Source organism: Palaemon carinicauda, chromosome 18 (genome assembly GCF_036898095.1).
Source record: "Palaemon carinicauda isolate YSFRI2023 chromosome 18, ASM3689809v2, whole genome shotgun sequence".
Classification (NCBI taxonomy): domain Eukaryota; kingdom Metazoa; phylum Arthropoda; class Malacostraca; order Decapoda; family Palaemonidae; genus Palaemon; species Palaemon carinicauda.
This window is the reverse complement of record NC_090742.1, coordinates 84544638-84563330: the sequence shown is the minus strand read 5'-3', so window position 1 is coordinate 84563330 and position 18693 is coordinate 84544638. Positions and strand designations below refer to the sequence as shown.

Genomic DNA, 18693 nt, shown 5'->3' with positions numbered 1-18693 from the left:
CTGATACCCTAAATGGAGGACTTCTACCGTCCAAGGGTCGGCCTCTAAGTCCTGCCACCTTTGCCAAGTGGGTTGTAGGCATCCCCCCCGCCCCCCACTGGTGGTAAACTTGGGGACAAGCCTTCCCTAGCATGAACTTCTGCCACCAAGTCCTCTTCAATCGGAGGGATGCCCTTTCTGATGAAAGTTATTATTATTATTATTATTATTATTATTATTATTATTTCTACTAGCTAAGATGCTATAAGCCCAGTGAGGAAAGGAAATAAGAAAATAAATAAACGAAAAAAATTAACAAATTATTTTAAAAACAGTAACAACATCAAAATAGATATGTCATATATAAACTATAAAAAGACATATGGAAAGCAAGATGCTATAAGCCCAAAGGTTCCAACAGGAAAAAATAGCCCAGTGAGGAAAGGAAATAAGGAAATATATAAAAGATGAGAAAAAAATTGACAATAAATTATTTTAAAAACGGTAACAACATCACAACAGATATGTCATATATAAACTATAAAAAGATTTATGACAGCCTGTTCAACATAAAAACATCTGCTGCAAGTTTGAACTTATGAAGTTCTACTGTTTCAACTACCCAATTAGGAAGATTATTCCACAACTTGGTCACAGTTGGAATAAAACCTCTAGAATACTGTGTAGTATTGAGCCTCATGATGGAGAAGGCCTGACTATAAGAATTAACTGCATGCCTAATATTTTGAACAGGATGGAACTGTCCAGGAAGATCTGAATGTAAAGGATAGTCAGAATTGTGAAAAATCTTATGCAACATGCATAATGAACTAATTGAACGACGATGCCAAATGATAATATCTAGATCAGAAATAAGAAATTTAATAGACTGCAAGTTTCTGCCCAACAAATTAAGATGAGAATCAGTAGCTGAAGACCAGACAGGAGAACAATACTCAAAACAAGGTAGAATGAAAGAATTAAAACACTTCTTCAGAATAGATTGATCACCGAAAATCTTAAAAGACTTTCTCAATAATCCAATTTTTTGTGCAATTGAAGAAGACACAGACTTAATGTGTTTCTCAAAAGTAAGTTTGCTGTCGAGAATCAACCTAAAATTTTAAGAGTCATTCAAAGTTAAAGAAACATTATCAGTGGTGAGATCCGGATGTTCAGGTGCCACGGTCCTTGACCTACTTACAATCATATTTTGAGTTATGTTAAGATTCAACTTCATACCTCATAATTTGCACCATGCAGTAATTTTAGCTGGATCTCTATTAAGGGATTCAGCAGCCCCAGATCTACATTCAGGAGATGGAATTGATGCAAAGAGAATAGCATCATCTTCATATGCAACAAGCTTGTTTTCTAGACCAAACCACATGTCATGTGTGTATAGTAGAAGAAGTAATGGGCCAAGAACACTACCCTGTGAAACACCAGATATCACATTCCTATATTCACTATGGTGCCCATCATCAATAACTCTTTGAGATCCATTACTTAAAAATTTAATAATAATTCTAAGAAATGACCCACCCACTCCCAACTGTTTGAGTTTGAAAACAAGGGCCTGATGATTAACACAGTCAAAGGCAGCACTAAAATCAAGGCCAATCATGCAAACTTCCTGGCTACAATCAATGGATTTCTGTACAGCATTGGAGATTGTAAGAAGGGCATCACATGCTCTAAGGCTTTTACAAAAACCAAATTGCAATCTAGGGAACAGATGATTACCTTCAGCAAACCTATTAAGACATTTTGCCAGAAGGCGTTCAAAAACTTTAGATATGGGAGTTTTGGAAATTGGGCGGTAAGCAGTTGGACTTGAGCTACCAAAAACAGATTTACATATGTTCCCGGGCTGTACTAGAAAGGGTTTCTTTTATGGTTGCATTGTGTTTCTTTTCAGTTGAAGCATAAACTCTCTGAGCAAAAGCTCTAAGCTGAGTATAGTTATTCCAGGTAAAATCTGATCTGTTACCCTTCCAAAGATGATACGCCTCCTGTTCCTCCAAATAAGCATGTCTACAATCATCATTGAACCACAGTTAGGTCTAGGATTCTGCTTCCCAGGCTGTTGTCTGGATGTAGGAGAGAGAAGGCATCTTTGTTGGGGGGCAGTGACCTGAAAGGCAAGTTTTTTGCCTGTTCCTGAGGAGTGGGCACTCTAGGTGCTGCTGCTTTGCTGACTATTGAGCTCTGTCCCAGTCTCTAACTTCTTGATTTCTCTTAATTACGTCTAAGGATGGAAAGAGAGAAGGAGAATTATAAGGGCCGAGTTCCTAAGAACTTTACCGTCTCTAGGGGACAGTTGTCTAAGTATTTCACTAAGACAATGTTGCAACTCCTCAGAACACAATTTCCCTACAGGAAAATATTCTGGTTGAGGAGGAACTTTATGGCTTTAGAGTTCCTTAAACTGGTCCCGTACGGTCTCATCCATGAGGTTCCTTGAAACTGCAAAGCGAGAAAGTGCCCCAGACCAGTCATGTATCCACGAGCAGGTCTGAATGGGTACCATGGCAGCTACCTCCATATTTTCCAGTTCAGGACCTGAAATCTTGGCTGGTAAGTTTGGTAGTCTTTCCGCTGGAAGTGTAAGTACCAAATTGGCCACATCTGGATCAGTGGGAAGACGGCTCTAAAAAGCACTAGAGTTAACAAAAAAGCGTCTTTGGCATGGCAGAGGTGAAGTTTCAACAATCTACAGTACTGTACTCTCTTTTAACGAGTTTTCAGACGCGGTAACTTGTGAGTTCAAGAAATCAAGTGTGTCCATCAACTGGTTGGAAAAGGCCATGTCAAATCTAAGTCAGGGGTTCTGAGACTGTGGGAAGGTATCATCGATACTGCACCGTCTATTAGCAGTCTGCGCGAAGAAAAGCTCATCCAAACCTCTCAAGTGTCAGATTAGGCTCATGATCTTAATAAAATGAGAGACTTCTGAGCTTGTACTCGCATGCGCCAAGAGATTTTATGGGAAGTCATCAATAGTGATTATTGTAGTCCCAGTGAGAAATTTCTGTCTTAACAGAGCTCTTTACGCTTCCTCCGTCCTTCCTGTCCCCTGAGTAATAATAGGAAGAGGTGGCGTAGAAGGAATGGGAGGAGTCTGGTTCACTCCCATTATAGGAGTGTTTCTATATCGTGAAACATGGGAGTAGTCTCTCTCGGAACTTGTTTTATGAGGTGAAAGAGGGTTCTCAAAATGCTGTCCTTTCAAACGTATACGGCGAGGGCCATATCTGCGTTGTCTGCCAAAACGTTCGTCTTTATCCAATGTAGGAGTGACCCTCGAGAAGGGGGAAATTTTCTGCCTCGCTTATCCACTTCCTGTACCTGTAAAGAATTTTCTAAAAGAGAATAGCATCCTGAATGAAGAGCGCTTATCCTGATAATCCTGATCGCCAGACCGAGTGTAAGAACAGGGTCTATCTGGATAATTAATGGGGTTATTTCTACCATAAGACACATGGTACTTATTTGCTTAGGGTGAAGTTCTATCTCATTAGTTCCTGGACAAGAGTTTATAGAACTCCGGTGAAACTGGATTTATGAGGATAAGTCTAATTACATCCTCTATCATTAGATGAATGTATGGTTACATTCTTAGCACAATCATGATGCGGAGGAATACACTCACCCATCAAGATGGAGGCGCATTCATAACGACGCTTAGGGGTAAAAACTTGCTTGGACCTGTGAGCCTGCCTAGTTGGAACTAAAAAGATGAAAGCTTGGCACGAACAGAGTGTGCACATAGCATTGTGTCAAGTATCATTGATTGCACAGAGAAGGCGCCGTGTAAAGTGCTGTCATCGTGTCTGGATACGTTGGCATGTTCAAATCTATGAATCAGAACATTCAGCCTGACTATTTTTAGAAGCATTTCTTGGAATGGCAGGAAAAGTTACAATAAACTTCCAAGCTTTAGTAAGCTTGGAAGGTGAAGCCTGCCTGGAGCATGAAGGTACAGTACTGCCAACCTTGGAGGGGGGGGGGGGCACAGCCAAAGCAATCCTACCACCCTCATAATACTATAAAGAGATGACAAGTCTCTCGACTTATTCAGAGCGTTCTTTAGAGAAATTTTCTGCTGAGGACCCTTAGGTGTACGAGGTAAGCCTTTCTTGTTAATACTACAGTAGTTGGAGACACGCAATCAGGATCCTCCAATAAGGCTGCCTTGGAACGAAGGGGAATGACAGGCTCAACTCTGAGGTCCTTTTGGGAACGAGGAGATGCTTTCAATGTTCTAATGGGAGATACTTCTATTGGGGTGAACATCTTATCTGCATAGTGTGAAAGATATAAATCCCACTCAGCGTACCGTGGGATTGAGGGGGATCTAGGCTTAACAAGATAATCTGAAATGGAAGCATCAAGCAGATCTGGCTGAGGGAGCGTAGCTGCCTTAGCCAAGGGATCCGCGATGAGAACATGATCAATCTCATGCTGCACATTAACAGTAGGAGATAACATGTTAATAAAATTATGGTTATAATCCGCCGTGACAGAAACCTTGGAGGGCTTCTCACACGCAGAACTTGGTGGAGAGAAAACGGTCATTGCCGAAATTACCTTTTGTTTCTTGCTTACCGCAGGAGAAGGAGGAGAGTGATCTCTCTTGGCACACTTCTTCCGATGAGAAAGATATCTATCCCATTGGGAGGAAGACCCAATATGACTACAATAATCACATGAAGATTTCACCTAACATCTTTTCTCTCGACACGATGGATGTACCAGGTGAAAGTCCACTTCAATCAGGCTCATAAAGGTTCCACAATATGGACCATTACGGCCTGGGGTAAGAACGCATTGAATTTGACGTCGTCCAAAAGTACACATTCTAACTGACAAATAATGAATACGCAAGTGACGAGCAATGACAAAGATGCAAGCAAAAGCACCATATGGGTGAAGAGCTGGCAATGCGGCAGGGATGTACGACTCCCTCCACGGCCAAGTGTTGTGGGGAATGCTGGATGCAAGCGTAATCCGTCATGTGCAGCAGTTACCCAGCAATGCAACATGATGTATTCTACCAAATTTCTTTTAGCTTGTTTGGCCGTAGAAAACAAAACTAGACGTAACCCTATTAAATGACTCAGAAGCTTGTACAGTATTTGCATAGGAATAAATGAGCATTTGAATATCTTTTTTATTTAATTCATGCTCTAATGCCATGTTAAGCTGAAGGTTTTAATTTTGCAATAATGCATTCTTTATCAACTCTTTAGTGTTTTTGAAAATCTCAAGTGGTTGTATTAATTAAAGCATAGCTAACAAAATAAAATTGTAGTGCAATAAATTCCATTTTTATTTAATTTGTACAAAGGACTTGCTGAAATGTGTAGAAGGAAGCCAGGGCCGCAGGGAACTGCAGGAGGCAGTTGACACAATGCTCACAGTCCTCAAGTGCCTCAATGATTCCATGCATCAGGTTGCCATTACAGGTTTCCCGGTGAGTATCAGTGCTGTATAATATACAGTATTTTATCCTTTATTTTCAGGTTTTAAATATTAAAATCTTCAATTCATTTAATGAAATAACACTTTTAGAATAATGTTAATTTTTTTCATCATTTACAGCTTTTTTTTATTATTAAGTTCACAAGCAGAAGTAGTGGCTGATAAATAAGAGCATAAGTTTTGCATTCCAAGAATAAGTTTGAGCATTATAAAAAAATAACGTAGATTACAATTTACTTGTCATTAGGTGTTGCAACTTTTGAATAAAAAAAAAAAATGCTTTACTATTGTATTTAAAGTTGTACTGTAATAAAAAGAATACTGTATATACTTGTGTAATGTTCGAATTTTGAAGGCCTATTATTTCAGTTAAAAAAGTAAGGGTTGAACATTACACGAGATATATATTTGAAAAAGTAAAAATTTCTGGCCTACCGGTATTAAACTTAGGCTAGGCCTACGTGAACATTACCCTAGGCTAGTCTACCTACCGGTAGGTATTCGTAGGCTATGCTTACACGTATATAAGGTTGCCTACCGGTAGGTAAACATAGGCTAGGTCTTTATATGCAGTACTGACCATGATCATTTAACACCACACATATTATTAGCATGGATTTTATTTTCTGAACCATCATAAATAGTTTTTTTCACTACGAGTAATGACTTTACCATAACCCAGCAGGTATGAAGCTAGGGAGCAAACTTTTAAGCTAGCAAACAATCTGGTTGTGTATGTTATAACGTGATATGGTTAATGAAAAAATTAGGCTCCTTTTATTTTATTTGGTATGGTACATTAATTGTTATTAATAACAAACCCAATAAAATAGAAATTAGAAATAATAAGAAACAAAAGGAAATTTACTCTAAAATCCCATAAATTTGTCGCCATCATCTGAGGAGCTATCAAACATGTCTTCAAGGTCAACGAATTCAGTCTCGCTAGAGATTGCATCATCGTCATCATCTTCATAAAGGGCGTCATCTTCAGTTCCATCCATCGCACATGAAATTCCCCATTTTTTGAATGATTTCACGATGATCTTGTCAATTTCATCCCATGCTTCCTTTACCCACTGGCATACAATAGAACAAATTGGAGCTCTCATATTCCCAGTCTTGGTGAACGTTTTTTCTCCGTTCATCATCCAATTGTTCCATTTATGTCGTAGTTTATCCTTAAATGGTTTGTTTATGCAAACATCAAGCGGTTGCAGTATGCTTGTCAATCCACCAGGAATTACTGCAACGTCAGTTATAGCTTTGCGCACACACTCACTAACTTTTTCCACTAAATGAGAACGAAACATATCCCAAACAAGTAGAGATTTTTGCCTCGGTAACCCACGGGTCTACCCTCCCATATTCTAACCCACATAAGGCATCCAGCTTCATCCATCCACCCTTGTGGATGGACATGAATGATAATTCCATTTGGAAACTTTTCCTTTGGTAAAGTTTTCCATTTGAATATTCCCATAAGTGTTAGCTTTGTTCCATCCGCCAAGCACGAAAGAACTACAGAAAATCGACTTTTTTCATGTCCGGTAGTTTTTATAAGGATCGGCTGTTCGCAACTAAAGTGTTCGCTAGAAAATGTACGCTGAATACTCAATTGTTATTGTATACAATGTTAGTATTAAGTGTTCCGATTTGTTTTATACATTTGTTTGTCGCACTTAGGCATAACCCCTACTTTGTTGGTAATTATGTTATGTTGGAGATAAAAGACCATTGAGGCATAACCTCTAGCCTACTGCCAAAATCAAGACTCGAACATTACATGAGGTATATGACGAATTCATGATTTTGAAGGCAAAATAAGGGGGTCGAACATCACACGAAGTCGAATATTACACGAGTATATACGGTAGATATCTATCCATTATGGTGAAAAAAAAAGAATTATACTGATGAAGGAAAATTTTTTTTTCTTTTTTATTGATGTGGGGACCCTCTGTGGTCCTCAAGGACTTTCCTGTTAAAGGCTAGATTATGGAATTCAATATAACTTAAAAAAAAAAAAAAATGTCTTCTCTATCCCAGGGTCAGTGTATAAATGTGTAAAGCATGAACTCTAGTGTGAATAAGGGAGACGGGATCAAGTTCTATTGAACACATCTGCATTTCCAATGCAGAAATTAGTTGGACAACCGATAATACATCATCACCGGAAACCATTACTAAAATACTGGAGACAATACGACGTAAGCTCTTAGTTTACGCCCAGCTCTTACTTTTTGAATACTCGTATATACTGCTTCCCTACAAAAGTCTAAGGGGGAAGGGAGGGTCTTTTGGAACCACACAGCACCCAGTAAGTTTTTTCTTTGTTAAATCCCTTCTTTTTGTGGTTAGAATGGAACAAAGGAAACATAAAATTAATTTGTGTATGGGTAAGAAGAAAAACTAAACAGGTCAGGCGCTCATCTTTAAGGAGAAGATCCTTGGGAAATAGCTAATTATATGGACTCCATCAAGGGCCCCAGTTGATAGGCCCCCTCTTATATCTCATTTCCTTTTGTAGGTGTCATGAACAAACTGAGTACCGCAAACGCATGTTGGACCACTTGGATTTGTTCAGGTAGTGTTTTTTATAAGCTCTGTGCCCAGACCCACTCATAAAGCTTAGGATATCCTGAAATTGTATATTAGCAAAAAATGGCAACAAGGAAGCAGTTTTTTTCACATAATGAGTTGTAGGAATAGAGAGAGAATCAGCTTTTTTGAGGGAGGTCATTGGAATACAGATTAGCCCTGCAGAAGGGACTTGTTGGTCGGGGTATTTTGGAATGGACTACCTTCTATAGAGGCTTTTCAGTTTTGGCCAAAAATAGGAGTCCTGGAGTCAGAATCAGTAGACGGCCAAGATTTATGGTGATAAAACTCCTGTTCTTTATGTGATACTGCGTGCTCATGGACTCTTGCTCCTTTAGCTAATGCTATTGGAAAAATAACCTTCTGGAGTAACTCTCTTGGAGAAATGGAGAAACTATATAAATTTTTATATAGAGACCAGGACACATGAAGAGTTGTTAGAGATGGTTATTGTAAACCAAAGGACTGAGTAATATTGTGGAACATTTCTGAGTCTAAATCCATGTTAAAAGCCCACTTGAATGATTGTGTCAATACAAGTTTGTAAGACAAGATTGTTGATGGCCTAAGTTCCTATCTTCAAAGAGGTGGACCAGAAATGAAGCCAAAAAGGCTTGAGGTTATCCAAGATGGAGACCTACCCTTAAAGAAGGCCATTTTACCTTCCACACCAGCTTGCAATGTCTGGTAAAAGTCCTCTTACACTCCCATCTGGATATATCACATTATATGCTGAAAATTCTCTTTTTTATATATTCTGGAGAGAAAATCCAAGCTTGAAGGTTCTGGGTCTGAAAGGAGGATGCTGAAGCAGTGAAATCCATGGGCTGTAAGGCTACTGTGGAGCCACAAACACTGCTATTCTTGAGAAGTTCAGAAGGATTTTCAAAACCTACAAACTCATACTAGGAGGAAACAGGTGAAATGAGGACGATATGTTTCAGTTCAGGATCAAAGTAACAGTTGAAATTCCCTGAAAATCTGTATTCAGTTATACATAGAACAGAAGCTTGTGATCCTCTTTCATTGCAAGCAGGTCTACTTAGAGGGCCAGGATAATCTCAAGGAGCTCTGATCCACAGTCCACCCTGTGTCTAGGGTTGTCTGTCAGGTCAGGGCTTCGCTACCACAAAGAGAGCCCAAAAGGTGGATCGAGTAGAGGAATAAATCTTTCTGCCAAAAGGAATTTCATGATTTAGAGAATCGCTGCATTGAGAGTTCTTACGCAAGATTCTCCTCTCCTGAGACAACAGACTACTATCTGTTTGTCGATGAAAATATTGACATGACAGTTCCTTCTTTAGATTTAGCTTCTTTATTGTTAGGAAAACTTCCATCAGTTCCAACACATTTATGTGAAATGGTGCAAACTGAGGGGACCATTCCCCAAACACATAGGTCTCCTCTGAATGACTTCCCCAACCCAACTTGGATGTGTCTGTATAAAGAATTATGGATATTGGGGGAGTGAACAATGGGACTGATAAGGAGAGGTCCTTAGGTGAGGTCAAAGGTTTGAGAATTCTTTTGCAGAGCCAGTGTCCTCCACACCCAATCGAGGTCTTTCAACCTGATCTTCAGAACTGGGTTGATTGTTGAAGCAACCCTGTGAAGGCCCAAGACCTGCTCCAGCTCCTGCATTGAGGAGAAACAACTTCAAAGAAAGCAATTGACCCTACCTAAGATTCTTTTTCGAGAGGCCTTTGGGACACTCAGAGTGGCTTTTTACATGTTCCAATGAAGACCTAATTTACAAGAATATTTTTTTAGAACTAGTCTTGATTTTTTAAATTTATCAAGAAACCTACGTCATGAAGAACTTGCAGGACCAGTTTTGTGTACATGAGGCATGATAGTTTCATCTGCCCAGTCAAGCCAGTCGTTCACAAAGGCTATCACCTGAACTGCCAGTTGTCCAAGAAAAATCATCTGAACTCCCTCCATCCAAAGAAATTTGATCACTGTTTTTGTCAGTTTTGTGAATATCCTTGTACCTTTATTGAAGTAAAAAGGCATCACTTTAAGCCTATGTAAACCCCTCCCGAGTCAAAACCAGGTAAGGTTGAAAATGGGGAGCTTTAGAAACTTGGCAATAAGTATCTTTTAGATGTATAGTAGTTCCAAGCTACTTTGTGTTGTAATTACCATCTATATCTAATGGTCATCATCTGGAATGTGATTGTTGAGACATGATAGGTAGAGTATCACTTTTCTCTTAGTTGAGGCTTTCTTCAGTATACTGAATACTCTGCCTTTAAATATTAGAAACTTGCATTTTTCTATGGCTCCCTTCTCCAGCATTTTGTGGACAAAGGAGTTGAGTTCCAGGGGCTTTGGCCTGAAAAAAATGGTATCGTGGAGTTTTGGAAATCCACGACCAACCCATACCTTTTGAGACAATGTTTTGTCCCCACTGACATAAGATCCAGCGTTCTTGAAAATATTGGTGACATCCATCTATATGTGGCCGTTCATTGTTGAGGTTATTTACCTCTGCAAGACAGACCAGAACCCTGGCTTCCCTCAGTCTGCTTTCAAGTGCTCCTTTTCCTCTGAAAAAATCCAGAAGTATTTAAGGTTTCGGTCTGCCAGTGCAGGATGATGTTGCTGTACATTGTCATCCCAAGGAAACTTGTTTGCAGACTGGAATGGCTTGAGTTAAGTGTGTGGTGATTTTATCTTTGCAGATTGCCTTTGGAACTGTAGCTGGTTCCTAATTGTAGGTTAGAGTCATATAATTAAAAGTTCCCTTTTTTTAGTTGGGCTAAAGACCTTTTATCCACTTCACGGCAAGTGAAATATTAACTGCTCAGGAATTAGCCTTGGCTTTATCCTGGGGGGAAAAGGAAATAGCATAGTGGGTCACTGTAGAGGAAATCTTCTACTTTCACCAGATCACAAGTAGCCAACACACGCACCTTACCTCACATACCTCACATTTTGCTTTGGCAGCTCTGCAAAGCCTCATAAGTAGGCTTCTACAAATTTTTATAAATTGCTGATTTAACAATCTGAGAGATCCCCAGTGGTGAAAATTTCATAGAAATTGAAAGAGTGATATGATACAAAATCTCTAACACTTCCATGCCGACATGAAAGCTGACAAAATCTCTAACACTTCCATGCCAACATGAAAGCTGTCAGTGAACGGTGTCATACACCACATGAACAATTATAAAACAAATCACTAAAAGCGCTTTTGATTAATAAAATAAACATCTATTATGTTAACACACTGGCTCAGAAAAGTGGATAGCTAAATCAGAACTAGATCAACTGTTACTTAACCTGAAAGTAGATGCAAACACTCGCAAGAATTGACGCTCTGTAAACGATGTTGGTTTTACATCAATAGAACAAATAAGGTGAAGGCTTGGCACGAACAGAGTGCCCACGTAGTATTGTGTCTAAGTATAATTTTGTCAGATGAATTTCAGCATTGAAGGTGCTGTGACGGGCTCAATAGTGCGTAAACCCATGGATCTCCCTTTAAGATTTATTGGGTTCCTTGTTTTAGCTTTTAACATGAAAGACCTTTGGAACCATACAGCATTCGAACCCCAAATTTACAAGAAAAACCCCAAGTTAGTCTTTTCAAGTATGAAGGCATCAAGCAATAAAAGATCTGAATTATATTTTATTTTGTACTGGTAAGATGATTGCAATAACACATGAACATAAAAGATATGCCTAACAAGAATGGAAATTAAATAGTCAAAATCAGGTAAATTGATTCAGCTTTTATCATGTAAAAAGTTTGCAGCACAATTTTTTTTCAAGCAGAATACATATTATAATGAGATTTGCTATTTGAAAAATGGGGAAGACATATGCACCAATAGCAGAAAAATTGACCTGATGAAATTTGAGATTTACAGGCAGGATACAAATCATTTTTCAGAATGAATTCATTTCTACTATTAATGGTTGCTTGAGAGAGGGAACTATTGTCACTGAACACATTCATGTATTTAATTGATTAATAATTGATCAAGTCCTATGCAGAGAAAGCTTTCAAAACACTATATTAGATGAATAGTACGCCTACACATTAGGTTATCTGCAGTGTCTTAAACATCACCCCTCCCCAAAAATTCTAAACACCTTTTAGCCACTCAAAACATTATCATTCGTGTACTGTAATAACTCTAATATTATTTTTCAAGGACGACGACCATTGAGACAAATTGTCAAACGACTTTCTATAGCATACAGTACCAGGTTTGAAAGAAACGAGGGTAAAGCTTAACCACATAAGAAGTGATAAGCCTACCTGTTAAAGGAAGATAGAACAGAAGGGAGACTGAATTCCTAAGCTTACTATTAGAAGGAAAGAAGCAGTTACTGAATCTTATAAAGTATGCAAATTCAACATAGTATACAGTATGTAAAAAAGGGATCTGACTCTAGTGGATGAAATCTTCTGATTTCAACATAACTTTGACCAAAATAGCACCTATGGGAGAGAAAAAGAAAAAATTAATGTAATCCCTAGTAGAATTATAACTGATTCCAGTACAGTATTTTTATAAGTTCAGGTCAAGAACTATTTTTCTCAGAAATTTAGTTACTCGGTTGTCATTGTGATGATAATTTTTAATAAATCAATTACCTTTTTCTCTGTTGCAGGGCAATTTAGCAGACCTTGGCAAATTGCTCATGCAAGGTCCCTTCAGTGTATGGAATGAAAGTAAGAAGGGTCTTCGTGAGCTACGCCTTAAACCTGCTCAACGACACATTTTCTTATACGAAAAGGTGTTACTTTTTACTAAACGTGCTGGCAAGGATACTGATCGTGCCACATATCACTTTAAAAATGCTCTTAAGGTAATGTATTTGATTAAGTTTTTTATTTAAATATCTTTTAAGGTAATTAACTTTGATTAGAAATTTATAAAAATTAAATTACTGTATGTACCTTAAATTATGATTGATTCCTCACTTTCCTTTGTGGCAGATGTCTCAAGTAGGATTAACTGAAAGCATCAGAGGGCATAAGGGTGATATACGCAAGTTTGAAGTTTGGCTACAGGGACGGCAAGAAGTTCATATTATACTTGCGCCATCAGTGGAAGTTAAAGAAACTTGGGTCAAGGAAATTAAGCGTGTGCTACTTGATCAGTTTGAGTACCTGAAAGGAGAAAATATTAAACAATATTCTTCAAGAATACAGAAAGGAGCAAGTCTTAATGGTATAAGAATTCCACCACTATCACCCACTACACAGCATAGGTTAGTATATACAGTATTTTGAAATCTTTAACTGATAGACATTTTGTACTTTTTTCTGCATGTTTGTCTGGAAAATTGTTTTTTAAAATTGACTGTAAAGATGTAAACTTCAAGACCTTTTCAAACAAAAAGTTGGGAAACCACTAAGTAAAAGGATGATAGTTATAAATATCAACCAACCTCCTCCTGTGAAGTCAAATCTAAAAAAAATCCAATTTTAATTTTGTGTACTTTTATAGTATATGACCATATTTGTAGGGCTCTGCGTCAAACTGCTTCCTGGGATATGGCTGGCAATGGAATGAGTGGTAGTGGGGGCTCGATCAGTTCCAGTAGTTCTGAGGGCCGTACTGGAGAAGGGGGAAGAGAGAACAGTAGACGATCTATGCGAGGGATGAGATCAGCTGAGGGAGCTTTAGATGCTCCTGAAGAGGAGGAAGAAAGTTGGTCATCTGATTATTCAGCTTCTGATGAAGAAGAGGATCAGGAAACATTTTCTGAAAGTACAGAGGTAAATGTCACTGACTTACAAAGTATAAAGCTATTTTTTTTATATTTCATATAGTTAAGAATACATTTTCTTAATTTGAAAAAATCTCAAGTAGGTAGTAAATTTTTTGTTGGAATTGTATTATGGTTTATAACTGGTCTTAGAAACATTTAATTTGCCAGGATGTCAAGTGTTAATGCTCTCATGCAAATTAGCGCTACATGCCCCTGGGCTCTTGAGACAGTGCATTGCTACAGCTGGAGAATTATTGTATCTTCAATATTACGGTACATATTTTTCCCTATTGCCATTTAGTCCATAGGTGAATGCTAGATGTGAGAGTTTTTCCTTTTTTTTTTTTTTTTTTAAGTTCTACAGCCCTTCATAGTTTAATTTTTTACCAGTATTCTATTTTATTTTTTTTCTGTTTTCTTTCTCAATTTATTCACTTGCCTGCATCTATTTTATTTTTCAAGAAATGCAGTTGTATTTGCAACTAATTATCATAATTGAGCACTTTCTCAAAACAGAGGAAGACTATTGAAAGTTTTCCGTAATTGAGTAATTTCTCAAAAGGTCATAGATAGATAGATATTAGAGAATTTGAATTTAGGGGATTAAAAAAAGGGTAAGAGACGTTTCCAATTACGTGTTGGGCCAGTGAAGTTCATAGCTAGTTAGGAAAACAAGGATTAGGCAATAATTTATACCACTGATTAAGCCACAGCATGTACTAGCCTCATGAAAAATCTGCCACAGGAATACTGTACTTGTTCAGAATGCTGTCAGATATAGTAAACTATGAGAAACTTGTTCTGATTGTGATCTTAGGCAGCAGGATGAATCAATTTAAACTAGGACATTCTATGAATTATAGAATGTGGAAAAAAATGATATTTTAGTGCAAAGGACCACTCATCTTGTAGCCTAAAAAGAACCCACAAAGAAGTGAAATTCTGTATTTGTAAAGTATATTATTATCATCAAAATATTTAGTAATCAGATAAGCATTATATCATCTTATCATGACCCTCATCTCCTCCTACGCCTATTGATGCAAAGGGCCTCGGTAAGTTTTCGCTAGTTGTCTCTGTCGAGCTTTTAATTTCATACTTCTCCATTCATCATCTCCTACTTCGCGCTTTATAGTCCTTAGCTATGTAGGCCTGGGTCTTCCAATTCTTTTAGTTCCTTGTGGAGCCCAGCTGAACGTTTGGTGAACTTATCTCTCTTGGGGAGTGCGAAGAGCATGCACAAACCATCTCCACTTACCACTCATCATGATCTCATACACATATGGCACTCGAGTAATCTCTTATAGTTTCATTTCTAATCCTGACCTGCCATTTAACTTCCAATATCCTTCTGAGGGTTTTATTCTCAAATCTACTAAATCTATTGGAGATTTTCATTGTCATACCAAGACTCAGGTCCATGGAGTAATACCGATCTCACTAAACTGATATATAGTCTGATTTTTATATGAAATTTTAGGTGATTTGATTTTAAAATTTTACTTAACTTAGCCCTTGTCTAATTTGCTTTTTTCAATCTTTCACTAAACTCTAATTCTAGAGACCTTGTATTGGAGATCATAGTTCCCAAATACTTAAATGATTCTACCTCATTAATCCTTTCTCCTTCCAATGATATTTCATCTTCCATTGCATACTCCATTCTCTTCATCACTGTCTTTCTTCTATTTATCTTCAGCCCAACCTCGTGTGATATTTCATGCATTCTGGTGAGCAAGCATTGCAAGTCCTGTGGTGTTCTGCTGACAAGGACAGCATCATCAGCATACTCTAGGTCTTCTAAATTCCTATCACCAATCTGGTCCAATCCTCTGCCATCTCTGATTGTTCTACACATTACAAAGTCCATGAGAAGGATAAACAACATAGGTGACAACACATTCCCTTGGAGTACTCAGCTGTGCACTGGAAACTCACTTGATAAGACTCCATTAACATTAACTTTGCTCTTGAACCGACTTAATAAAATTTACATATTTAATAGGAATTCCATAATAACGTAGGACTCTCCACAAAATTGGCTGGTGCACACTATCAAAGGCTTTTTCAGTCCACAAATACCATCAAAAGTGGATTTCTATATTCTACGCATTGCTGTACAACATGTCTCAAAATGAAAATTTGGTCAGTGCAACTTCTACCTTTCCTAAATCCTGCTTGTTCATCTCTCAGCTTTTCATCAATCTTTCTCTCCAGTCTCTTAAGAATAAGCATACTATATATTTTCATAACTGACGTAAGTGTTATGCCTCTGTAATTATTGCAATCAGTTAGGTCTCCTTTTTTAGCTATTTTCACCAACACTCCGAACTCCCATTCATCAGGTTTTGCCTCTTCATGCCACATTCTACAAAATAATCTTGTAAGTAGTCTGGGAGTCACTTCATTTTTGGCTAGTATCATCTTAACAAAACTAAAATACCCTTAGTTTTTGCTTGCAATATTTTCAAGTTAACTATCCAAATTACAATTATATTTGGTAATTAGGTTTAGTGGCCCACTGTCTCCTATTACAGAAAGTCCTCATCTTACAAACTTAATAGATTTCAAGATGTTAGCAAGACACCACAGGATTTGCAATGCTTGCTTACGAGAATGCATGAAATATCATACAAGGTGGGGCTGGAGATAAATAGAAGAAAGACAGTGATGATGAGACTGGAGTATGCAATGGAAGATGAAATATTGGAAGGAGAAAGGATTAATGAGGTAGAATCATTTAAGTATTTAGGAACAATGATCTCCAATACAGGGTCTTTAGAATTAGAGGTAAGTGAAAGATTGAAAAAAGCAAATCACACAATGGCTAGGTTGAGTAAAATTTGGAAATCAAATCTCCTAAAATTTCATATAAAAATCAGACTATATATCAGTTTAGTGAGATCGGTGTTACTCTATGGATATGAGTCTTGGTATGACAATGAAACAATCTCCAAAATATTTAGTAGATTTGACAATGAAGCCCTCTGAAGGATATTGGGAGTTAAATGGCAGGACAGGATGAGAAATTAAACTATAAGAGATATCACTTGAGTACCATATATGAAAGAGATCATGATGAGGGGTAGATGGAGATGGGTTGGGGATGCTCTTCGCACTACTCAAGAGAGGTTGGTTAACCAAACGTTTAACTAGGCTCCACAAGGCGCTAGAAGAATTGGAAGACCAAGGTCTACATGGCTTAGGACTATATATATATATATAATATATATATATATATATATATATATATATATATATATATATATATACATATATATATATAATGTATGTATATATAAATATAAATAGATGTATATGTATATATAAATATACATATATATATATATATATATATATATATATATATATATATATAAATATATATAAATGTATATGTACATATATATGTGTGTATATATATATATATATATATATATATATATATATGTATATATATATATATATATATATATATATTAAAGGACTATGAAGCGCAAAGTGGGAGATAATGAATGGAAAAGTATTAAATTAAAAGCTCAAGATAGAGACGACTGGCAAAATCTAACCAAGGCCCTTTGCGTCAATAGGTGTAGGAGATGACGATGATGATATATATATATATATATATATATATATATATATATATATATATATGCGTGTATGTATATATATGCATACTGTATTTATTTATAGGTATATATATATATAAATATATATAAATATACTGTACTGTATATACATACATAAATATACATATATATATATATATATATATATATATATATATATATATATATATATATATATATATATATATATATATATATATATCTATACACACACACACACACATATATATATATATATATATATATATATATATAATGTATACATATATATATATATATATATATATATATATATATATAATGTATACATATATATATATATATATATATATATATATATATATATATATATATAATGTATACATATATATATATATTCAAATAAGCCATATATATTTTTGATATATTAATGTCTGGATTCTCTTAACGACCTCGGGATCAGAGCCCCAGGCGAAATCACACAAAGACAAGAGCTTGGCTCCGGCCGGGAATCGAACCCTGGTCGGCAAGCTTATATAGACAGTGACTAACCCACTTGGCCACGAAGAAAGATAAAAGTCAATGACAATTCTACTGTACTTATACCTGTCGAATTCAGGTATTTTGTACTTAGAATTGAAATCAACCCATCTTCACCATCGTAGCTAATTGGTAGTTTGTTACTTGGCATTCAATTAATGATAAATTTTGCACATTTTTACGTGTTTTTCATATTCAAATAAGCCATATATATTTTTGATATATTAATGTCTGAATTCTCTTAACGACCTCGGGATCAGAGCCCCAGGCGAAATCACACAAAGACAAGAGTTTGGCTCCGGCCGGGAATCGAACCCTGGTCGGCAAGCTTATATAGACAGTGACTAACCCACTTGGCCACGAAGAAAGATAAAAGTCAATGACAATTCTACTGTACTTATACCTGTCGAATTCAGGTATTTTGTACTTAGAATTGAAATCAACCCATCTTCACCATCGTAGCTAATTGGTAGTTTGTTACTTGGCATTCAATTAATGATAAATTTTGCACATTTTTACGTGTTTTTCATATTCAAATATGCCATATATATTTTTGATATATTAATGTCTGGATTCTCTTAACGACCTCGGGATCAGAGCCCCAGGCGAAATCACACAAAGACAAGAGCTTGGCTCCGGCCGGGAATCGAACCCTGGTCGGCAAGCTTATATAGACAGTGACTAACCCACTTGGCCACGAAGAAAGATAAAAGTCAATGACAATTCTACTGTACTTATA

The 18693-nt window shown here is 36.8% G+C and overlaps 1 protein-coding gene across 11 annotated transcripts in view; it reads left to right on the top strand.

The window, feature by feature from the left end:
* LOC137657922 (guanine nucleotide exchange factor DBS-like) overlaps nt 1-18693 on the top strand; it is a 664479-nt gene that overhangs the window by 585925 nt on the left and 59861 nt on the right. For all 11 annotated transcript variants that reach the window (XM_068392587.1, XM_068392595.1, XM_068392589.1 and 8 more), the window contains 4 exons: nt 5333-5458; nt 12697-12894; nt 13025-13299; nt 13558-13810. In XM_068392587.1, coding sequence (XP_068248688.1) covers nt 5333-5458; nt 12697-12894; nt 13025-13299; nt 13558-13810 — 852 coding nt within the window. The remainder of the gene's footprint in view (nt 1-5332; nt 5459-12696; nt 12895-13024; nt 13300-13557; nt 13811-18693) is intronic.